This window comes from Anguilla rostrata, chromosome 17 (assembly GCF_018555375.3).
Source record: "Anguilla rostrata isolate EN2019 chromosome 17, ASM1855537v3, whole genome shotgun sequence".
NCBI classification, from domain to species: Eukaryota; Metazoa; Chordata; class Actinopteri; order Anguilliformes; family Anguillidae; genus Anguilla; species Anguilla rostrata.
The window spans coordinates 20,033,208-20,057,526 of NC_057949.1; the positions used below are offsets into that span (position 1 = coordinate 20,033,208).

Here is a 24,319-nt window from a genome sequence, read left to right on the forward strand (position 1 = left end):
TATTGCATAAGTAAGAAAAAAAAAATAGAAGATATTATTTATTGAACCCCGTGGGGTAATTTGTCTTCTGCATTTGACCCATCCTTAGTTACCTAGGAGCAGTGGGCAGCTGCCTCTCTTGTGCTGCGCCCGGGGACCAACTCCAGTTCTGAGGCAAGTGCCTTGGTCAAGGGCATCTGCAGGAGCGCACCTAACATGCATGTCTTTGAGCGTGGGAGGAAACCGGAGTAGCCAGGGTAAACCCACGGGAACACGGGGAGAACATGCAAACTCGGCACAGAAAGGCCCCAAGCCGAGATTCGAACCCACGACCTTCTTGCCGTGAGGCGACAGTGCTAACCACTATGCCACCGTGCCCACAAATTGTTAAACAGTTCACTTTCCAAGTTTTTTTGTTTGTTTTGATATTTCAGTTTTAGTTTATGTTTTAAGAAGTTTCTGTGGCGACACAGTGGTGCAGTGGGCCACACTGTCACCTCACAGCAAGAAGGTCCAGGCCAGGGCCTTTCTGTGTGGGGTTTGCATGTTCTACCCACATGGGATTCCTCTGGGTTCTCGGGTTTCCTCCCACAGTCCAAAGTCATGCGGAGTAGGATTAGGGTTAGGCTAATTGAAGAGTCTAAATTGTCTGTGGTGTAGGTGCCCTGCAAGGGTGTATTCTTGGACAGGTCTTGCCTTAGAATGGCTTAGCCTGGTATAGGGCCTTCAAATGTGTGAAGTTGAAATCAGCTGACCAATCAACACCAGCCATTGTAAAGCCAGCTGGTCATGAGAAACATCTGTAAATATGTAAAATATGTAACAGCGGAAGTTAAACATGTGCCTCAGCTCGGCCCGGACACGCGCAAAGGTGGCGTTCGGCCCCCTGAAAGGTCGGTGGAGGTGCCTGGCCAAGAGGAACGACGTGGCGGTCGGAGTAACCTCCAACATCGTGGCGGCCTGCTGCGTTCTGCATAACATCTGTGAGCTCCGACAGGACCACTTCCTCCCGGAGTGGAAGGAGAGCATACATGCATGCAAGAACCCCAATACGCTGGATGAGCGCGAAGAGGGCGGGAGCTTTGGAGAAGCCTCTTCCATCAGGGATGCAATAATGATATTAATGAGCAGTATGTGAACTTCTATCTGTAGGATGTTACTTTTTTGAAATCAGTCATGTCCCTGTATCCTTCTGAAGTGGCCTTCTGAGCTGTGCAGCTGCTCTGCAGCCTGCCGGCTGAGCTGCGCAGTCACTCTGCAGCCCACCAGCTGAGCTGTGCAGGCATTGCATTGCAGGAGTACACATCATAGAGTTTGTGCAGACAGATGAGGTTCATTTGCCGGGCTGAAATCCTCCCTCTCTGAGCTGTGCTGTACAGCTGAAGGCCACAGGCAGAATTTTGTATCCCTGTAAGGGCACATCCATGCTGGAGGCCTGTGCTATAGCAGGATGAGCTATCTAGCAGCAGCAGCCAGGATCATTTCTTAGATTAATTTGACAGATGTTAAGGGTATGTCTTGAATGTACTGTATCTGAATACAAGTTGAAATCTTGGAGAAGAAAGAAGTTTTTCAGTTGCTATGTTAATAGCATTTCTTTGCCTCTTTCAATATAAAGATTTGATGATAGTTTAGCTGCATTTATCTTAACCGGTTTTTCATTCATCCTTTTTTGTTTTTCCAGATCCCCTTGTGAGTTTATAAAAATACACAGACACTTCTGCGGCGCAATGTCTTCTCCAGGTCTCCATTTTGTTTGCTTGAAGCAAACTCACCCAGCTAGCCATAATTGTGAAGAGAATTTTTTTTTTTAAATGGCTCCAGTGTCAGTGGTGCACAAAACCCCTTTCATGTGTTTTCCTTCCTCCACATGCTAAGAGGATACTGTTCTTTAACAGTCAGCTTGGACAGAAATGTATTTTTTTATGACGACTTGTTCATTTCAATAAAACTGACTATGTACAGATTCCTGCCTCTCTGAATCAGCAACATGAACTATTCCTCTCAAACAGGTGTAAAATGACACGTATGACACTGTTTTTTTTTTTTTTTTTTTTTTTTTAAACTAGTGAAAGAACAGTTCTGGAGTTTTGGAGTGAATGTATAAACACAAATTGTCTTTTTTGCCTACCTGTTTTTGTTATTTATTTATTTTTATTAGGAATATATGCTTTATAATGTCAAAATTATGCGGGAATTCACTGTAACCGAGCTGGAAAAAATCAGTTTAAAGGAAGACGTTTGGGGGTGTAGAAAACTCCATGATAGAGTGATGTCCTTTCAATGGAGAAAACAGAAGTCCGCATGACAGCCATATGATACAGCCAAGATGACAGAATGAGCATAAGACACAATTAGGGATGTGGTGGCTGTAAAACTTGGGCTTTCTAACAGGGAATCATTTTTTTCTCTTCTTTATTTTCTTTTTTTTGGTTAAGTCTTATATAGATTAACTGCCATTCTTACACAACATCTACCATGGCTTTTGTTGCAACTTCTGATTCACTTTCCGTTTGCTCCAGGATGCGTCATGAGTCAGTCACATGGTAAGAGTTTCAAACTGTTCTTTCTTTAGCCAATGCTGCAGAAAACTGAAGCACCATGTGCACAATTGTGGCACAACATCTTCAGTGTAGCAGTGTAGCACCTTTGTTTTCTTAAATGGAAATACCATAATATTAATATATCTCATGAATATGACCTATGATTCAAACCTGCAACCTGTGGTGTACAAGTTGCAGGTTTGAATCATAGGTGACAATGTCCTTTCACTCTTCGGCAATGAGCTATATTAAGATTATGGTATGTATAAATAGACAGTGAATAAAAAGAAAGCTACTGCAGCAAAATCACTATGGATAGAAAATATACTATGCTGGCAAATACTTTATCGTTTATATAAGGTGTGGTCGCTCCTCCCAGTCACAATCCCTCTTTTACTGGCCCCACAGTAGTGAGATGAACAGATAATGAATTCATGTTTCTCTTAAGTGTTGTGATGGATGTATCTGTATGCATTAAACATGTGACTGCTGCCCTCAAGGAAAGATGTACCAGTATATATATATTACTGGTACATATATATATAAACTGATCAGTTGACGCAATATAAAAAATGATCGACTGGACTTTTTCCATTTAAGAAAACAAAGATATTCGTACTGCATGTCCACACTGCCACACTGTGTGCAGAGAAAATATTGCGTTTTAAGAGCAAAACATTTTTTGAATATGAAGCAGCCAATTTTAACTTCGAAAACTCAACACTTATTCATTGCGGTTTTATTCTAATAACCCACTTTTTACAGCATACTAGTAAATATATATACAAATCCACACACATCTGTATAACTGCTCTCTTCATTCCGCATGTTCAATGGAAATTGTATGGCTATTACCTACAGATGGTGCAGTGGGTCAGTGGCTATGCCGCAGCTCTGACATCGGTAACCCATAGCAACCCACAGGCAGCCACACGGAATTTTACGTCATCATGCTCACGTCAGCAGAGGACGGAGCGTCCATACGTTTCGAGACTTACAACAACGTTACATTTCATTCGTAACGAACGCATCAATGCATAAGAACGGACATCGATCAAATCTGGGAAATTTTTTAAAGCTCTAAGTGTGGTTACATAAGCATTGTTGTAGATGGGTCAGTACTGGGAGTTGATGCTACGACACACCAACGACATACATCTCTGGCATGAAATGCTGACAACTCAACAAAATCGATTCCAAGTAATGTTACTCTGAACCAATCACAGTTAAGTGCGATGAGCAGTGTAGGACTATCATCCAATCACAGTTAGTGCAATGAGCAGTCAACGAATAGAGACACACCAACGCTGTCCTGGTGAAGTAGTCAAATTAATAAGATTCAAGACCGGGGTTTAATTCAATCGTTTAGAGCTCCAATTTGAATATTTGATTAGGGGTGGTGTTCTTGGTTTTATCACTTGACAAGACAGACAGGACATAGTTTTGCCTGAGACGGTAATTAGTCGTAAACAAAAACAAACGAAAAGTGATAGTCCGTCGTTGGAACATTTGCTACACAGCTAACGACTGCTAGATTGCTATCGTTGGCTGAGGGGGAAAGTAATTGCCTGCCGCCAGCTATGATGATAATATCCAGAAAAATATATTTATGCAGTATGCAAGCTGGTTACCTACAGACCATTAAACCAGTAATTTAAGGCAGCGCTAACGTTAGCCGACGTATCTACGTGCAGTTAGCTAGCCATTTCAGTTGCTAGTAGTTAACCAATTCGCTAGGTTTGTTCGTTTTCAGTCTTACAAAACTGGAGGGATGGCGTCGGCGACGGAGTCGAGCTTAAGTCCGCCTGCAGACTCTCTAGTACCCGCTTGCATGTTTGCTCCAGACCGGGGATGCGGAGAGGACGCAGTGGGCATGGTGTGCGGGGAGGACGGTGACACTTTCAATGGCGAGTGTGGGGATCACGGAGTAGATTTAACCAGCAAGGTAGGCCGCGCGCCCCTTCTCCTGCAATTTATGATTGATCTTTGTCACAATAAATCAAAATTTAAGAACAGTATTATCATAATGCATGTTTAAATGACATCAAGGAACCAAATATTCCAGTGGCATATGTATTCTGTGACAAGCTCGCTTGATAACTTAGCTAACGTTGGCTATCTAGCGACTACAGCCTTACTACTTCGAAGGGGTGACCTACGGCTAGCAGCCGGGTACTATAATAACCATTTCCCTCTTGGAAAACTTAAATTAGCACCAACAAGTGAATGACACCTGCCATAACTGGTCCATTACCAACCGTTAGCTAGCTTTTTCTAAAACTTAGAAAGCGACGAATATTAAATATTCTGAAATATTTTCTTTAACAAGCTGTCGTTTCTCAGAAACCAAACAGCTAGCAATAGCATACAAGCTAGTTGTGTGCAACTGTATTTGTGACGAAACTATTAAGGAATTGAACAATTCAGTCAATATAGCCTGCAATAGGAGTTCATATGAATTCGTGGCATGCTAGCTTGCAGGTTCAAATGTTTTGAACCTCAGGATCAATTGAGCAGCACCTGTGGAAGATTTCCATATTGCCATATGTATGATGCAGCTAAAGTGATAATGTATTCCATCACATATTTATCGGTTTCAAAGAGCTCAGAACACCTTATATTGACGAACTCAAAGCACCAGTGCAGTATTGGGGCCTAAATATATAGGCCTAATATAACCTGCTGAACAGCCCCCAAGTTACTCTGTTGTCAAACACACAGCAACACAGACAGGTGTCAAGGAAGTTCCAAGCACCAGGGTACAAAGAAGCAACGGAATTGGCACAGAGGGAATGCGCTCCTTTTGTGAGGTGGAGAAACTAGCCTGCCTCTGTTTGACACAGTGGTACATAATGACTGATGGACTGTCAAACCAGTGCCTGATCAAAGAGAGGTCTATTTTGAATTTCCACCTTCATCCTCACCAAGGGAATTTTGAGTCTTTTGAGAATTTGAGTCCTATAATGTATTTATAGGACTCATTCTTTATAGGAGTTTCTCTTTCTGACAGTAGTAGATGTGGGGACCAGTTAAGTGGGGGATAAACCCCAGTGTGTTGCACTGTAATGTCGCCCGGGCTTAAGAGCACAATAGTGTTCTGTAATGTGGCCCTAAGTGCGCAGGAATGTTCTGTAATGCAGCCCTAAGTGTGCAATAGTGTTCTGTAATGTGGCCCTAAATGCGCAGGAATGTTCTGTAATGCAGCCCTAAGAGCACAATATTGTTCTGTAATGTGGCCCTCAGGTATAGTAGAGAGGCCTTAAACAACCCCAGATGATTAATTGAATGCAACACCCAAGCCATGAGCAAATTATCCTGCTCATACCGTAGCTACTAATTTTACTAGGAAATGGCACTGTTATATATTGTGTTTATGATGTGCCTAGATGGGCTGCTCGGCCTGTTCTTTTGTGATTTTGTGTTTTCTCTGACAATGTGAATAAAGATACACAGAAATGTATTTTTAAAGATAAACTCTGCAGGGAAAAAAATGATAAGCTCAAAATTCAGATAGCAAAGCAGACTCATGAATTCAAAATGGGAACTTACCATTTCAAAGTTGCTTACTTTCCACTCATTAGCTTTTAAAAAGGCTGTGGCTTTTGTTCATAAACACAATGGAGCAATGCACTGCTGGGTCTCTGGCTCCAAGGCTTGGCTTTTTGAGGGGTGTCGGCTGTTTTTCCATATGCAGAAGTGTGGTTTCCATGGTTATTGATTTGAATTAATGTATTTGTAAGCTGAGATCAGTCAGCTTCAAAATGGGAGCCTGGGAAGCAAATGAGATTCCAAATTTATTGTTCTCTGCATTCTTGTTTTCTTCTTTTTTCATTTTATTTAAGATTTTACAGTAGTCATTTGATTTAGCTCAGCCTGACACAGCAGCACTTTGAGCCAATCATTTTGCTCAAAGACCACCAGTAAAGGCAGTCAGGGATTCAAACCTGAATTCAGACTCCAATGGACGCCAAAAATCATCAAAAACTCTAGAGTCTAGATGATCCAAATTATTCATAGGCTGGGCAGACTCGGCCTTATCCGAGGTCACATGCGCGACTGCCTTCCACACCTGGATGGAGTTGACTTACACTGGCTCCCTGGCTACAGGGTGTGATGGTGGTGCCCCACTTGGCAAGTGAACACATAGTGTTGCGGGGGCAAGCCCTGGTTCTTAACCCTAAAGCCTGCACTGCCACCCTGAATATTAGCCCCAGAAGCAGAAGGGCATGAACCAGCTTGTCTGAAGTAAATTTAATATAACCAAATGCCATTGCAGCCTAGCACTGACCGACTAATATCTGTGTGGTGCAATGTGGCTGTCAAGTGTACAGTCAAGCAAAGTGTAATTTGTATTGACACATCTACCGTCAGATTTCTGTCCGTGGGAGTCTAACACGGTGCTGCTCCAGTCGTTAGAGCAAAGGCTGACCCTTTCTCTCTCTCTCTTTCTCCCTCCCCCTCCCATTTACAGTTGGCTCTGGTCAGTCCAAATGGAGAACAGTATGACTCGTTACTACGGCAACTGAGAGAGCGCATGGAGGAGGGCTGTGGAGAGACCATCTATGTGCTGGGAGTGGGCTCAGGTGAGAATCACACCACCAGCAGGGTCAGAAGCCAAAGGTCAGAGGGTGATGGACCTTATATAGTGCACGCCTGTCAGTACTATTTTCAGTTATCCAGCTGATTAAAGCAAATTGGTGTGCTTACATGTATATTGGCACATCAGAGTGCTGTATTTGCTTTAATGTATCACTCTCCCTCTAGAAACCCCCTTGTCTCCCTCTTTTCAAATCACTCAAACACACTAAAACGGCCTGCAATGTGGCCCTAAGGGGACTTTTGATGGAAATCTATTTTCTAAATTATGAATGAATAATTTATTATCACGGGGGCGGTGGCGGGTGGAATCAATATTAAATAAGCCCGCCACATAATGCCGGTAATTTTTGGATTGTGTTTCAGAACAGTTAAAGCTAGTTAATCACGGTCTAACCGCAATTTCGGCGACGTATCAACAAGGTAAATCGATTACAATTATATATCGCTTCATGTCAGTCCAAAAACACTAGGCCCTGCATCAAGTATTCACGAACAATTCGAACAAAATAACAAATACTTAATATCGCACTGTTTACAATCTCCACAAAATATCGGAACGCAGCACCACAATATAAGGCAGTCCGATAGGAAAACAAAAAATGCAGAATTAAATTAAAACGGATTTTTTTCTCACCTGCTTTTGAGTCCAAGTCGCATTTCCCGGAAATTGTGTTCCAATGTGAATTCTTAATCCGCAAGAAGTCCAAACACGCCGCTGGAAATCCGTACAACTAAAAAAGAAACTTAAATACGCAACAAGCATCTTTCCGACGGACGTTAATCAGAACTTATTTCTATATGCTTGAACGCATCAAGTCAAGAGATGTCTTCCTCCCGCTTGCCGCCATAGTATTTAATACCAAATCAGCTGATCGATGACGTTTCTTAAGCTTTCGTCTCTCACCTGTGGCCACATGCTACCGTAATAAACTCTGGATAGACTTCTGCGATAGGCTATGATTATTGCATTACAATGGGTTGAGGAGGGTACACCAGTGAGATGTTCAGATTGCTAATCAGCATTAATGAGTTTGCAATCATTCAACTCTAGCAGCAGACTAGATCTTTTGAATTAAATACTATTCTTTATTTAGAACAGAGCGATTGGGGCTCTGTTAAATATGTATGGATACCTGCTCAGTTCACCTAACTTTAGGTGAAACACAGTTGAGGTAGGTTAGTATTAGTCCTCAGTTCACACTCCAGATCAGTGGATGGCAATAGTGCACCTTTTGCTGTTTTCAAATCTCTGTTAAACAAAACCACAGAAGAAGATATTTGCTACGCTTAAAACGGATTGACATATTTCAGAAATACTTGTTATACTTGTAAAAATAATTGTTATATTCACATTATTGTTTCAGATATTGAACACTAATAACACTTAACACTTTAATAATAGGGTATTAAAGTAATACTTGGCTAAAAACATTGTCAGTGGATAAGTGACTGCTCTTATCACTTATAAGACTCAGTAACACCACAATTATCTGTCAGTGTCACAACAGAAGTGTCTTAATGACTAGCTGTTCAAGCGAAGCATGTGCTTTAAGTGCTTTGCGGGTGTCAGGCTAAGGCCTGCTCAGTTGACTGCGCGCTGGCAGATAGCGAGGGTTAGCCGAACGGTCCGTCCGCTGGCGTTCCTCGTCTGTCGACAGCCGGAAGACGAGGCCGTGAATTACTCGGGCTGTCGCGGCGCGAGGACGTGGGCGCGCTCAGCTGACGCTCAGGAGGATCAAACTGACACCGGGTTCCAGCGAAGGCCGTGTCAGATCTGATCGGAAACAGAACGCTTGGACTACTTAACTTGACGCCTGGTGCGAATACATCGCTTCATTTTGGAGCGTAATAGGCTCATAATAGATTGTAATGTGGAATAGCTAAAATGGATAATGGAATGGTTTCTTTTATATTCATTTCAGAGGCTGAACTTGGTCCCTTATGGTAACAAATACTGGAGGGCGTGGTATTTGGCATTCTTCAGTTAAATTTCAGGAAGTGAAGCTGACCCCAGTCCTGATGTGTTTTGAGCGCGCCCTTCTCCTCCCTCCTCCTTCTCTCAGACGGGGGCGACTACGGGCTCAACGAGGGGGACATGGAGGCGTCGGTCGCCACGGTGAGGTCCATGAGCGAGCAGCTGGAGGCCGACCTGATCCTGCTGCGCGAGCGGAGCGAGGCGGGGGGGCGCGTGCGCGACTACCTGATCCGCCGGCGCGTGGGCGAGACCGACTTCCTGGAGGTCAGGTGAGCGGAGCAGGGGCGGGGCAGAGCTGAGCCTGCGGGGAGGAGGGGGCTGTGAGTGGGTGCTGTTCTCAGGATGTGGGGGGGGGGGGTGGTAGGGGTCCTTCTCCCAGTGAAGCCTTGTTAGCAGTTGAGAGGTGAAATATTAAGATTATATCACAGCTGAGCCCACATTCTCTCTCTTTGTCTTTCTTCCACTCCTTTACCTTCATCCACCTCCATTGCCATCTCTTTCTCGCCTGTTCCCTCTTCTGCATCTCGCCTGCTGTCTGTTCTCCCTTTCCATCTCCATCTCTCTCTCACCCTGCCGCATTTTCCTTACTGTCTCTCTCCCCTCTCATCACTGTCTTCCTCCCTCTCTCTCCCCCTCCTTCCCTCCCTCCTCTCTTCCTCCCTCTTCTCCTCTCCCTTTCTTCCTCCCTCTCCTTCCCTGCCCTCTTTCTCCCTGTCTCCCTCTCTCCCTCTCTCTCTCCCTCCCTCTCTCAGGGTGGCGGTGGTGGGGAACGTGGACGCCGGTAAGAGCACCCTGCTGGGGGTGCTCACCCACGGCGAGCTGGACAACGGCCGCGGCTTCGCCCGGCAGAAGCTCTTCCGCCACAAGCACGAGATGGAGAGCGGGCGCACCAGCAGCGTGGGCAACGACATCCTGGGCTTCGACCACGAGGGCCAGGTGGTCAACAAGCCCGACAGCCACGGCGGCAGCCTGGACTGGACCAAGATCTGCGAGAAGTCCTCCAAGGTCATCACCTTCATCGACCTGGCCGGGCACGAGAAGTACCTGAAGACCACCGTGTTCGGCATGACCGGGCACCTGCCCGACTTCTGCATGCTGATGGTGAGGCCAGTCCCGCACTGATAAAACGCTCTGATTGGCTTGCCCATGTCCCAATGGACTCCCACCCTGAACCAGAAGATGACAAGGTGACAAGGAACCTTGTGTTTTTCCAAAAGGAATCGGCGTCTTCTGGTTCAGTAGCCTCTATGGAACCCAAGGGGGATGCAGACCAAAATCATTTCTTTCGACGACCACACTTTGCTGCTTTTCAAACTCTCCTCTCTTCTCCTCTCCCCGCGCAGGTGGGCAGCAACGCAGGGATTGTGGGAATGACGAAAGAGCACTTGGGCCTGGCCCTGGCCCTCAACGTGCCGGTCTTCGTGGTGGTCACCAAGATTGACATGTGTCCAGCTAACATCCTGCAAGGTGAGGGCTGGGCGGGGCTTTGGCAATTGTGTGATTGCATAGGGAGTCAATAGTAGGGTGTCAGTAATTCTGTGATTGCTCTGTGGGTCAGTAATTGTGTGATGTCATAATTTGACAGAGACCCTGAAGCTGCTACAAAGGTTACTCAAGTCACCGGGCTGCAGAAAGATCCCTGTTCTGGTCCAGAACAAAGACGATGTCATCGTCACCGCTTCCAACTTCAGCTCGGAGAGGTACGGTCACACCCCATCGGTATCACTGCAAAGCCCTGCTGGAGTTCTTCAGAGAACTGAAATATACACGTTTCTGTGCCTGTAAAACAGCCTGTGTAGAGTTCTGTACGTTCTTTACAGCGGTATTCATGGATGGCGATGTCCGTTTCTTTGTGTGTGTGTGTGTGCGTGTGTGCGCGCGTGTGTGTGTGTGTGTGTGCGTGTGTGTGTGTGCGTGTAGGATGTGTCCCATCTTTCAGATCTCCAACGTGACGGGGGAGAACATGGACCTGCTGAAGATGTTCCTAAACCTGCTGTCCTCCAGAACATCCTACAGTGACGAGGAGCCGGCCGAGTTTCAGATCGACGACACCTACTCAGTACCGGTCAGTATGATACACACACACCCAGACACACACACACCTACTGCTACTCAGTACCGGTCCATATGACACACACACTTACTGCTACTCAGTACCGGTCTGTAACACACACACTCCTACTGCTACTCAGTACCGGTCTGTATGATACACACACACACACACTGCACTCACACGCCACACACCACACTTACTGCTAACTAGTACCGTCCGTATGACACACCACACACACGCACTCAGTACCAGCTCCGTACTGCGTTTGTCAGTACCGTTGATGTACAACAACCTGCTTGCTGTCAGTCCGGTCAGTGTGGTTGGTATGTCTCAGCCACAGTGTACTGGCTACTCAGTATCTGATCACTAATGACACCACTACTGGCCGAACCTGGCTAACTGTCCTCCCTCGCTAGGAAACCATACCGACAGTTGATTCGTAGGAAGTCGAAGACACGACGCACCTACTGCTAACTCAGTTCCGTTCCGTAGGACACACACATACCTACTGCTACTCAGTACCAGTCCATATGACACACACACCTACTGGTACTCAGTACCGGTCCGTATGACACACACATCTACTGGTACTCCGTACCAGTCCGTACGATGCACAGACACACACACACTTACTGCTAACTCAGTACTGTTCCGTAGGACACACACATACCTACTGTTACTCAGTACCAGTCCGTACCAGGGTGCTTTTGTTCAGACCATTTGAAGTGCGTAGCAACTGAAAGGCCTGCTGTTGCTATGTCAGTCCTGGTGCAGTGTGGTTGGTTGTGTCTTTCAGGGGGTGGGCACAGTGGTATCGGGGACTACTTTACGCGGATTGATACGACTGAATGACACCATGCTGCTCGGCCCCGACCCGCTGGGCAACTTCCTCCCCATCGCTGTGAAATCCATCCACCGCAAGAGGATGCCGGTGAAGGAAGTGAGAGGGGGGCAGACGGCCTCCTTCGCCCTCAAAAAGGTCCGTTAGGTCCAGCTGTGTGTGTGGCGTATGTGTGTGTGTATGCGCAAGGTTCATGTGTTACTTGTTTTTCACCGTGTTTCATTTTCTTCCCCTCCTCCTTTTTCCCTCTCAGATCAAGCGCTCATCCATCAGGAAGGGTATGGTGATGGTATCGCCAAAGCTTAGCCCACAGGCATCATGGGAATTTGAGGCTGAGATCCTGGTGCTGCACCATCCGACTACCATCTCACCCCGATACCAGGCAATGGGTGAGTCTCACTCTGATAAATGCATAACACCTCACCCCCATCTCACCCAGGCAACAGGCAACGGAACAGTCTCACTGTGACAAAAAAAACACCACCTCACCCCCATCTCATCCAAATACTAGGCAATGGAACAGTCCCACTGAAGCAGTCTTCTAATTGGCTTAATTCTGACACAATTGCACACATAATTCAGGTGAAGGCATTCATGTTCTCCTTCATTGCAAGTCACAGTGGATAAGAACACCTGCTAAATTAGCAGTAACTTTATTTAGTTCTACTTTATTTGTTTTCCTTGTTCTTTCTCTCACATTTTACGCTTCATATATTTTTACCTTCTTTTATCGTGCTTTTATTTTTATTACACTGTTAGTTAGATTGTTCAATCGGTTTTACTCTTAAGATTCTGTGAAGCACTTTGTGATGCATCCTATGTACTAAAACTGTTATACAAATAAAGTCATTAAACAAACATTTTATTATTATTAGTATTATTATTATTGAATGTAATGTAAAGGTATACTTACGGTGTGCAGCAAGGCCCAAATTTAGCATGCGACGCGCTCCCGTTCTCCGCCAGTGCACTGCGGCAGCATCCGGCAGACGGCCACCATCCTGACCATGAACAGGGACTGCCTGCGGACGGGGGACAAGGCCACCGTGCACTTCCGCTTCATCAAGACCCCCGAGTACCTGCACACGGACCAGCGGCTGGTCTTCCGCGAGGGCCGCACCAAGGCCGTGGGCACCATCACCAAGGTCAGGGGAGGCCTTCAGCAGGCGCGCCGGCTAGCTTTAGCCAAGCACTTTTAATGACGGTTTGGCTAGCTTTAGCCAAGCACTTTTAATGACGGTTTGGCTAGCTTTAGCCAAGCACTTTTAATGACCGTTTGGCTAGCTTTAGCCAAGCACTTTTAATGACGGTTTGGCTAGCTTTAGCCAAGCACTTTTAATGACCGTTTGGCTAGCTTTAGCCAAGCACTTTTAATGACCGTTTGGCTAGCTTTAGCCAAGCACTTTTAATGACCGTTTGGCTAGCTTTAAGCCAAGCAATTTTAATGACGGTTTGGCTAGCTTTAGCCAAGCAATTTTAATGATGGTTTGGCTAGCTGTGGCGAAGAAGCTTTCATGAGGGTTTGGCTAACTTTAACCAGTCCTTTTGCATGATTGCAGTTTGTGGAGAGTGTTGGGGGTAGGGGGGTGGATTTTTTTGTTTTTTTTTCTCAAACTATGACCCTGGTTCAGCTTAATCTTTTTAAACCAAAAAAATAATTAGTAGTGACAGTTTTTAGATTCAAAGCAACTCATGGACCTGACATATAGCAGATTTTCCACAAGGGGGCGCTATTAGCAACATGGGTGCTATGTAAGAGTGGTGCTTTGCATCAATGACGGAGCAGTTGAGCATGTTTAGATTTTACAACGCATATATTAATCTGGTACTCATTTATTAATCTTGTGTCATTACAATATCGTGCTTATGCTTTCTCCCAGCTGCTGCAGTCTACCAATAACCTTCCCTCCAACGCCAAGCCCCCGCAAATCAAGATGCAGTCCACCAAGAAGACTCCGCCCCGCCGGGAGGACTTATCCACGGCAGCCAATGAGGAGGCAGCTCCCACGGGGAGGCCGACCAGTCCGCACACAGCACCGGTACGGGTGTGGGGATTGTGGGCGTAGGTGCGGAGCCATAAGCACCAGTAAAGCCGAGCTGTGGGGGGCTGTGTGTGTGTGTGTGTGTGTGTGTGTTAGATTCTGTACTCAGAGCAGTCCCTGCTATGGGGAGTCTGAGGGGAGCAGGACTGTAAGTGTGTTTAAAAACACCACCGTGCTAACGCTAAGCTACCCCATGACATCGGCGCTTAGACTGTTCTCTTCTGCGTCTGTCTCTTGTCTTTTTCATTCTGCTGGTTAATCTATAACTTTCTCTCACCCCACTCTCCTTCCACATCACTCCATCTCTCCAATCCATTAACCCAAATGTCTCTCAAACTGTCCCAACTTCCCGTTTTCCTTTTGGTTTCTTGCCCTTCACCATCGCTTTCGTTTAAATTTATTTGCGTATATTTTTTATTCCCCCCCCTCATTTATTTTTCCGTATTCGTCCCTTTACTCCTTGTTCCCTTCATTTTTGGTTGGTTTTTATCCGTTCGGCCCCCTCCCTCGTTCCCCCTCTCGCAACTCTGCGACAGGTGGCGGGAGAGGACGACGTGGAGGTTCAGGACGGCAACAAAGAGAACAAGGTAAAAGGAGAAGAGAACAGACTGAGACTGCTCTGCTTTGGTAAAAGGAGAAGAGAACAGACTGAGGCTGCTCTCCTTTGGAACAGACTGAGACTGCTCTCCTTTGGTAAAAGGAGAAGAGAACAGACTGAGACTGCTCTGCTTTGGTGAAAGGAGAAGAGAACAGACTGAGACTGCTCTCCTTTGGTAAAAGGAGAAGAGAACAGACTGAGGCTGCTCTCCTTTGGAACAGACTGAGACTGCTCTCCTTTGGTGAAAGGAGAAGAGAACAGACTGAGACTGCTCTCCTTTGGTAAAAGGAGAAGAGAACAGACTGAGACTGCTCTCCTTTGGTAAAAGGAGAAGAGAACAGACTGAGACTGCTCTCCTTTGGTAAAAGGAGAAGAGAACAGACTGAGGCTGCTCTCCTTTGGTAAAAGGAGAAGAGAACAGACTGAGACTGCTCTCCTTTGGAACAGACTGAGACTGCTCTCCTTTGGTAAAAGGAGAAGAGAACAGACTGAGGCTGCTCTCCTTTGGTAAAAGGAGAAGAACAGACTAAGACTGCTCTCCTTTGGTAAAAGGAGAAGAGAACAGACTGAGACTGCTCTCCTTTGGTAAAAGGAGAAGAGAACAGACTGAGACTGCTCTCCTTTGGTAAAAGGAGAAGAGAACAGACTGAGACTGCTCTCCTTTGGTAAAAGGAGAAGAGAACAGACTGAGACTGCTCTCCTTTGGTAGAAGGAGATGAGAACAGACTGAGACTGCTCTGCTTTGGTAGAAGGAGAAGAGAACAGACTGAGACTGCACTCCTTTGGGCCAGATTTAGTAAGGAAACGGTAACAGTGTAAAAACATTCGCTATACTGTGGCTCTGTCGTGGTTGCACATCACACATGAACAGCTGATCTGCTAACCCAGTTCCTACTTGTTCATTCACTCAAGTTGTGCATTTGCATGAACAGATAAAAAAAGCAAAGTCACTGTGATGTAATCCCTGTGAATCTCATCCTAATAGATGTACTGAATGTTAGATACTGCAACCAACAGCTGCCTTTTTGGAGTTGTATTGCTTTGCTGGTTTCTCCACTGCTAGAAGGCATAAGTGGTTAACCTCACTGCCTTCTCTCCCCCTCTGTCCCTCTCTCTTTCTCCCTCGCTCTTTCTCTCGCTCTCAGCCAAAGTCTGGAGGCGGGGGCAGAAGACGCGGGGGCCAGAGGCACAAAGGCAAATCCCTGAGCGGCTCCACAGCGCCCCACGCAGGCGGGGTCGGGGGCTGTTAAACTGCCCCTCTGCAGGGTCTCTGGGTCTAAAGCAGGACTAGGTTAATGCCTTAAGTTGATTTCCTCCCACAGCTTTGTAGACAATAAGAGTTTCACATGCGCAGAGTTCATAGCGGGCTGTACCATTTCCTTTCAGAGAAGGGGACAAGAGGGGGTTTCCATCCGTGTGATCAAGATCGGTTGGGTTCGATGAGAGGTACTGCTGGTTAGTTACCGTTCCCTTTCGTTTGGTTCCTCCGATGGCCTGTACCACTCATTACTTATATCTGGGGGGAGGGTTATTTGTGTTGCATAAGAGTTTCAGGCGTTAACCATAAATCATGGTGGTAAGGTCAGTCGCCATGAGGTCTTAAACTGCCACACCATTTTAGGATGGAAGTGTTTAAGGTCCAGGGACAGGCACTGCCATTGTGCCACTGAGCAAAATGCCATAACCAGAATCTTGTCAGGAAATACTCGATATTGACTGCATTTTCAACAATGTGATACTACAGTATTCTTCCACTCCCATGAAGTAGATGATTATATAAGTGGTGTATGAAGTGCCAGTTCCTTATGCAAGTAATTGTTTGATGTAGGGTTATGTAGCCATGAGACACAGTAAACCTTATTTGCGGGAATGAAGCATTTGAATGCTGATCTCAGTGACTTGTTCAGCAACGTTGTGATCTGTCAGATGTTACAATTATTATTCTCAACCCTTAAATAATGAATACCTTCCTCCCTCCCCCATTGGTACAAACCAGAGTACCTGTTCCTCATTTATCTGCATTAAACCTAGTCCTGTTTTACAAGCTTTGGGACTTTTACATAATTTGTGTTTATATTTAAAAAAACAAAAACAAAACAAAACAAACAAAAAAAAAACGAAGAAGCACGTAATCTCATTTCACCAGAAACGTTTCACCCCGAATTAAACTCCCTCTGTCCCATAATCAGTGGTGCCCGTTACCTTAAAACTCTTGTGGAAAGACGTTCTGAAAGTGGAAACGCAGAAAAGCACAGACTTGAATAAAGGGAAGCGTTCAGCTGAGTTCAGCACGGTCTCATTTGTGTTTCTTACGTACGGTTTGCCAACGGTGGCATCGTTTAGGTCGCGCGGTCGTGCTACGAAACGCAGGAGCGTTTGGCGGTAATGGATCAGCCGGCAGCGCTGGATAGCACAGGAACGAGCCGCCTCCCCCTCACCCTGGACCCAGCAAACGTGTTTAATTACAGACGACGCCTGACCCTAGTGACTGGTCATCGGGGTTAAAAGCAGTGCTTGACAGGAGGGGGTTGAGGTGCACCCTGGGAAGTTGACTACACTAAATTCTCACCTTCGCCCTGTAGCTAAGACAAGCAAGACTAGCCGAAGGTACCTTGTGAGGTTGTAGACTATACTCGGTGTGCTTTCTGGTTCGATTTCAGCAGTAGTGCTGAGAAATTCTCCTTTTGCCAAATTGGTTCCATAAGCTCAGTTCTTTGTAGAGGGTCAAGAAGATTCAGCCAAACTTTTACAGATCACACATCATTCAGAAGGTACATTTCTAACAGGTCTGGTAACGTTAGCTACTCCTAAATCCAGAGGTGGAAAATCCATATTCAGAAAGTAAAAGTCCTGTCCAGGATTTTGTTCCAATCACCTGGATTTGCTAATTAGCTTGAGGGTTTTCATTTTCCTTTATTATTTCGCTATGCATTTGCCCAGAATCCCAGTAGAGTGAGCGTAGGTGAACGTGAGCCGTACCAGATCATGGGTAATGAAAGATATGTCACTTCCAAAACACAGATGTCTTAAAAGTTGGCTTGTGGTACCAAAGGGCAGGTCAGCTCACAGGAATGGGCTTTTTCCACTTTTGCTTTTTCAGTATGTGCTCTGCTGTGATTGGATGAATGAAAATGAGGTAACATGCACAAGCCAATCACGTCCATGTTTGCATTACGTTTGGGATGAGGAACATAGGTAAATTTTAAGTTCCTATACAAAAAAAAGTTAAACACACTGGCTATCTGGACACTGGATTATAAACATGTATGGAAAGAGTGAGGAGATCAGGGTTAAGGTGGTAGTATTGTTAAAAAAATATTTAAAATCTGTGTTCTAAGCTCCTTTTCAATTGTATGTTTTCCCCCTGTAGGTTTTTTAAAATTACAACAGTGCATGGTTTTCTTTTTTGAAGACATAACACAGAGTTCAATGTATGTATAAAATAAAACAAGAAATAGCATTACATTTAAGTGGTTCAAGTTGCTGTTCAACCTTTGAATAAAGCGTTTATTAAGTTCTAGTGGTTGAGGCTTGTATTTGTTATTGGCCATTACATTACACCCCCCCCCCACCAAAATTGCAACGTTGTCCGCTGACTTACCCGCTGGTTAATTTTGAGTAGCCTACAACTAAAGGTGAATGCGACACACTCGCACAACACAGCAAAATGCATCAGAAATGTAAACGCCGACCTGATATCACCCCCTCTGTTAATGTATTTATACCTCAACTGGAAGCACTTACCAGTCTGTCAGCGTATGAGTCTCAGAATGGCGGAAAGGTGAGAGTCGGGGATCTTGTTGACATCCCACTGGCTGTCCTTTGCTGTGCTTCAAAGAATATTTAATCAGACGGCACAATGAGAAAAGACAAGAAATATCTTTACATATATATACACAGCTTTATTCTTTTCTTACTGTAGATATGTCAGAAAGCCCTGTTTGTTTCTCTTGGTCACTTTCAACCGTAGCAGAGCAAAGGGGGTGGGGTGGGGGGGTAGGGGTGGGCAGAGGCTTTGATTCGTCAAACTGCTCACATACCATGGACCATAGGACAGGGAAGGTGCACCAGCAGATTCTACTGGAACTGCAGAGTGCTTCCCCACCCTGCCAATCTCTCTCAATCTTCTGGGATCTGTGACACTAAACGACTTTTTCCGTATTGTACATTACAATTCATATACGCATGTGAATCCAGCCTCAACACAAAGCAGCTTCACTTTTAACATCAGTTTACAGATGATCAAGTTTGAATGACTACACACATCCCTACCTGTTCCTTCCTTCCACCTACGAGGCTGTTTCATAAGCAGACAAAAATAAACCCCTCTCAACCGGACCAGAAGATGAACTTCCATGCAACACTAGGACCATGAAAGCTCGTGTGTCCGTTCCGCCTCCCATCCTGACGGAGGCTGTGACTGTACGTTCAGGGATGTGGTACACTCCCATCGCCAAAGAGCCGGCATCCGGCTAAAAATCAAAATGTACAAATCTGACAGAAAAACACAGAGGCGCTCTTTTGGCAAAACATTTGGCCGTTACTTAAGAGTACGTATGGCAGCCTTTGCAAATCCACAAAATGTTTTTACTGACTGGTTAATGAGCGGCACCTGTACGAGTGGTAACGGCGTCCAGCCTCTCAGACACAAATACACTGCTTTACGAAGAAGTCACAAACACTGAACCCCCTCTCGCCACCTGCCTGGGCTCAGCAGGATAACCCGGAGAATGACGGACAGTAACTGTGATTCTCGGAGAACAGCTGTAACGGGCCATACTGTGAGTCGATCCGGAGGAATGGCAGTTAAATGAACTGGTGGCAAAGATGCTCCTCTGTTTGAGGAAACCGGAACGTACAGAATACTTTGCAAAATAGTAATGACTACTATTCCCAAGAGAAGTGCAGCAAATCACTGCTTCACGGTTTTTTTTTTTTTTTCCCCCACATGGCATATCTCGCGACAGCAGCCAGCACAGCCATTTTAAAAATGAAAATGAGTTTAAAAAAGAAAAGAAAAACAACAACACGGAGACTGAGAAATGACTGGACCCTGACGAGCTGAGCGCAAACAGGAGATCGCCGCGGGGAGCCGTCCATATTCAGGCTGCCCTCTAAACCGTCTTTTTGCCTGTGAGCAGAGTCCGTTACCCTCCAGCAGGGGGCACTGCTCCATCCTGCGGAACAGTTGAGCCATCGTCTTGCCTGTTAACAGTGTCCTTTAGCCTCCAGCAGGGGGCATCGCTCCATTCTGCAGAACACCGGGGGCATCGTCTTGCCTGTGAACAGTGTCCTTTAGCCTCCAGCAGGGGGCATCGTTCCATTGGCTGACCGTTTCTCAGTGAGATGAAGGCTTCAGTCAATGCAGACAAAAACGGTGCATTTCAAGGCAAGGAGGGCAGCCACAATGATCCATAGTGTTTGTACTGGGGTGTCCTTTGTACAGTGTAGGTTAGGGTGTCTATTTGAAATTGATATTTCTCTGTGTTTGCATGTTTGTGATAGTGTGGTCATGACATGTCTTGGCAGTTCACGTGCGTGCGTGTGTGTGTGTGTGTGCATGTGTGTGTTCATGTGTGAGAGAGAGAGTGTGTGTGTCTATCCATCGATGTCCCAGCTGAAGAGATGGTGTTTGACCAGCATGTCCTGAACGCCTTCTTTCAGTGGTCTCTGTTCCTTCTCCTGGGGGGGAGAGGGAGGGGGGGGGGTGGCAGGGAGATGAACACACTCATCACTGCTGCACATTTACAGCTTTTCAATTACAGCAGCAGCCCCCAAACCCAGTCCAGGGGGGGGACCCCTGAGTGTGCTGGGATTTGTTACAGCCATTTTTCCAGGTAGCAAGTTTGGCTTGTTATTTGCGACTCCTTTGAATTTTCCACGAATGCCTTAGTTTCAGTGATCAGGCGACACTCCGCAATTAGGACCCCACTGATTCGACCTGACAGTCTGTAATTCAGTGAGTTAACAACGTAACCACTTCCTACAGGAGTCATTGCTCATACAGCACATTACAGAGAATGAGACCATTAAGTGATCTGACTGATTGGATGTCCTTGGATGTGAACACGGAACATTTAATCTTCATAGTGCACACAGCTGCTCCTGACGAAACATGGCCAGTTAGCATTGAGGATCTGATTAAGAACACCCAGCAGCTCGCTGCAATAATGACAGAAGTGAGGCTGCAATAACAGTTGTAATGAAACCCAGCACACACACACACACACAGGATCCCCAAGACCGTTAGGCAACCACTGAATCACAGCACACTTAGCATCCTCTGCCATTGTCACGGCTTTACAGCAGGGCTGCCCAACCCTGTTCCTGGAGATCTACCATCCTATAGGTTTTCAGTCCAACCATGATTCGCCACACCTGATTGTGCTAATTTGCAGCTCAACACGATGGCTAGCTGTTGAATGAGGTGTGCTTTGTTAGGGTTGGAGTGAAAACCTAGAAGGACGGTAGATCTCCAGGAACAGGACCGGACAGCCCTGCTTTACAGCATTCTGTGTTTGGAGTGTTCAAAACTCACTAAATCACAGCAACATTTCCAGCTATCACTGTCATTTTAGCAAAAACTGTTTTACAGAAAAGGTGTTATCACTTACCCAGAGTAGTATGTGTCCATCCAGTTAGATGTCATCGCTGAAATTTGACAAGTTTTCAAGATCGCAGCTCAGTCTGATAAAACATACCTCATGGGACCATCTTCCTGTGGCCTCAGAACACCAAACATCCACAGCTTAATTTGAACCGTTTCGCACAGATCCACTTGTAACAAAGTACAACAACTGTGTAATATCTGTGCAAAGTCTCCTGCAGGCAGACTAGTATAAAACTATGGAAGTGAAGTGATGGGGGAATGTAACTTTTTAGTTGTTTCAATATAGCAACATGTTAGCAACTTGCTTTATTAAAGCACACATGAGCTTCTAAATTCATGGTTGTGAAGGAGTTATCTAGCATAAACTAGAAGTCCGTACAGTCACAACTCTAAATTCCTAGGCCTTGCAGCAGGGCCCCTCCGTCTCCAGGCACCGAACCTCCCAAGGACGACAACTAGTTCGAAATATTTCATGTACGTGTGTCTGTGTCTGTGTGTGTTTGTGTGTGTGTGCACGTTTTCTTTCTCTCTATCTCTTATATATTTCTAGAAGTCCAAAGCCTAGTTATCCTAAAGGGAGAATTTTCTCTGCTCAACAACTGAGATATTAATGGGTGCAATTTATGTCCTATAACAAAACATGAAACTCGCTTAGGCTTATGTTAACTACATAACCTTTTTTTCTGCATAAATCAAGAACCCTACGGGGCGAAAAAAAAAACATTGGAAATCTATAGCGGGAACCCATGGCTCAAAAATGCTGACTCACTTCTGGGATTTAGCACTGCAACACTCTGTGGCGTGTTTTGGTTGAAACTTTGCACGTACTTCGCAGTAGTTCCAGATGAAACGGTGTGCTAATCAAGCCCTGTGGATGTTAGTGAGGAACCACAGGATTATATTTGCAAAGAGACGTCGCTGTCGGAGTTTTTCTATTGTACATTTTCGGCAGTTTGAGGTCACATGATGATGGACCCACAAGGTCCATTTTATCAGGCTGAGCTGCAGTGAATATCTAGTCACATTTCAGAAAAACTATCTGAATGGACAGATACTACTGTGTTAACATAACACAACAAATAAATAATCATTACTTCAACAGATTACCATTACTACTACCGCTACTGATAATAATAGTATATTTACTCATTTACTGAGCCCTTGCAATGAAAAGATAATACAGGCTAATACAGAGCATAAGATTAAGAGCCATAGTAACAAGCGTGCAGTTAAATGATGCCAACACACAGGATAAAGCACAACACTAACAGTACCAGTGCCAAGACAAGCATAGAGCCAATCTTACACTCACGTCTGCAACGTAGACAGTGCCTATGAGCCCTGTATAAAATAATAACCTTATGAGCCCTGTATAAAATAATAACCTTATGAGCCCTGTATAAAATAAGCTTATGAGCCCTGTATAAAATAACCTTATGAGCCCTGTATAAAATAATAACCTTATGAGCCCTGTATAAAATAAGCCTATTAGCCCTGTATAAAATAGGCTTATGAGCCCTGTATAAAATAAGCTTATGAGCCCTGTATAAAATAATAACCTTATGAGCCCTGTACAAAATAATAACCTTATGAGCCCTGTATAAAATAAGCTTATGAGCCCTGTACAAAATAATAACCTTATGAGCCCTGTATAAAATAAGCTTATGAGCCCTGTATAAAATAATAACCTTATGAGCCCTGTATAAAATAAGCTTATGAGCCCTGTATAAAATAAGCTTATGAGCCCTGTATAAAATAAGCTTATGAGCCCTGTATAAAATAAGCTTATGAGCCCTGTATAAAATAATAACCTTATGAGCCCTGTATAAAATAAGCTTATGAGCCCTGTATAAAATAATAACCTTATGAGCCCTGTACAAAATAATAACCTTATGAGCCTGTATAAAATAAGCTTATGAGCCCTGTACAAAATAAACCTTATGAGCCCTGTATAAAATAAGCTTATGAGCCCTGTATAAAATAAGCTTATGAGCCCTGTATAAAATAAGCTTATGAGCCCTGTATAAAATAACCTTATGAGCCCTGTATAAAATAAGCTTATGAGCCCTGTATAAAATAATAACCTTATGAGCCCTGTACAAAATAATAACCTTATGAGCCTGTATAAAATAAGCTTATGAGCCCTGTACAAAATAATAACCTTATGAGCCCTGTATAAAATAAGCTTATGAGCCCTGTATAAAATAAGCTTATGAGCCCTGTATAAAATAAGCTTATGAGTCCTGTATAAAATAAGCTTATGAGCCCTGTACAAAATAATAACCTTATGAGCCCTGTATAAAATAAGCTTATGAGCCCTGTACAAAATAATAACCTTATGAGCCCTGTATAAAATAAGCTTATGAGCCCTGTATAAAATAAGCTTATGAGTCCTGTATAAAATAAGCTTATGAGCCCTGTACAAAATAATAACCTTATGAGCCCTGTATAAAATAAGCTTATGAGCCCTGTATAAAATAAGCTTATGAGCCCTGTATAAAATAAGCTTATGAGCCCTGTATGAAATAACCTTATGAGCCCTGTATAAAATAAGCTTATGAGCCCTGTATAAAATAAGCTTATGAGCCCTGTATAAAATAAGCTTATGAGCCCTGTACAAAATAATAACCTTATGAGCCCTGTATAAAATAAGCTTATGAGCCCTGTGCAAAATAATAACCTTATGAGCCCTGTACAAAATAATAAGCTTATGAGCCCTGTATAAAATAAGCTTATGAGCCCTGTATAAAATAAGCTTATGAGCCCTGTATAAAATAAGCTTATGAGCCCTGTATGAAATAACCTTATGAGCCCTGTATAAAATAAGCTTATGAGCCCTGTATAAAATAACTTATGAGCCTGTATAAAATAAGCTTATGAGCCCTGTATAAAATAAGCTTATGAGCCCTGTATGAAATAAGCTTATGAGCCCTGTATGAAATAAGCTTATGAGCCCTGTATAAAATAAGCTTATGAGCCCTGTATGAAATAACCTTATGAGCCCTGTATAAAATAAGCCTATGAGCCCTGTACAAAATAATAACCTTATGAGCCCTGTATAAAATAATAACCTTATGAG

The 24,319-nt window shown here is 44.6% G+C and overlaps 3 protein-coding genes across 15 annotated transcripts in view; 1 reads left to right on the forward strand and 2 right to left on the reverse strand.

The window, feature by feature from the left end:
• Positions 1–7,975, reverse strand: part of LOC135243809 (beta-galactoside-binding lectin-like) — a 20,294-nt gene extending 12,319 nt beyond the window's left edge. Inside the window, exon 1 of one of the 3 annotated variants that reach the window (XM_064315871.1) lies at positions 7,756–7,975. In XM_064315871.1, the coding sequence (XP_064171941.1) occupies positions 7,756–7,884 (129 nt within the window). In that variant the 5' untranslated portion in view covers positions 7,885–7,975. The remainder of the gene's footprint in view (positions 1–7,755) is intronic. The other 2 variants (XM_064315870.1, XM_064315872.1) reach the window with 2 other exon arrangements.
• Positions 3,799–18,150, forward strand: gtpbp1 (GTP binding protein 1). Of its 7 annotated transcripts, none has more exons than XR_010326795.1 (15): positions 3,799–4,467; positions 6,994–7,105; positions 9,185–9,365; positions 9,849–10,197; positions 10,440–10,563; positions 10,682–10,796; positions 11,017–11,161; positions 11,946–12,128; positions 12,244–12,379; positions 12,957–13,135; positions 13,871–14,029; positions 14,569–14,619; positions 15,776–15,921; positions 16,017–16,085; positions 16,974–18,150. XR_010326795.1 is itself a non-coding variant. In XM_064315868.1 (14 exons), the coding sequence occupies exons 1-13, from the start codon at positions 4,294–4,296 to the stop codon at positions 15,878–15,880; spliced, it is 2,013 nt and encodes a 670-aa protein (XP_064171938.1). In that variant the 5' UTR covers positions 3,799–4,293; the 3' UTR covers positions 15,881–15,921; positions 16,017–18,150. The 7 variants fall into 7 exon arrangements, 3 of the variants coding, with proteins under 3 accessions (XP_064171938.1, XP_064171937.1, XP_064171939.1); XR_010326796.1 differs by having other exon boundaries at positions 16,017–16,076; XR_010326793.1 differs by having other exon boundaries at positions 15,776–16,085.
• sgsm3 (small G protein signaling modulator 3) overlaps positions 16,713–24,319 on the reverse strand; it is a 34,421-nt gene continuing 26,814 nt past the window's right edge. For all 5 annotated transcript variants that reach the window (XM_064315861.1, XM_064315865.1, XM_064315862.1 and 2 more), the window contains one exon: positions 16,713–20,312. In XM_064315861.1, coding sequence (XP_064171931.1) covers positions 20,229–20,312 — 84 coding nt within the window. In that variant the 3' untranslated portion in view covers positions 16,713–20,228. The remainder of the gene's footprint in view (positions 20,313–24,319) is intronic.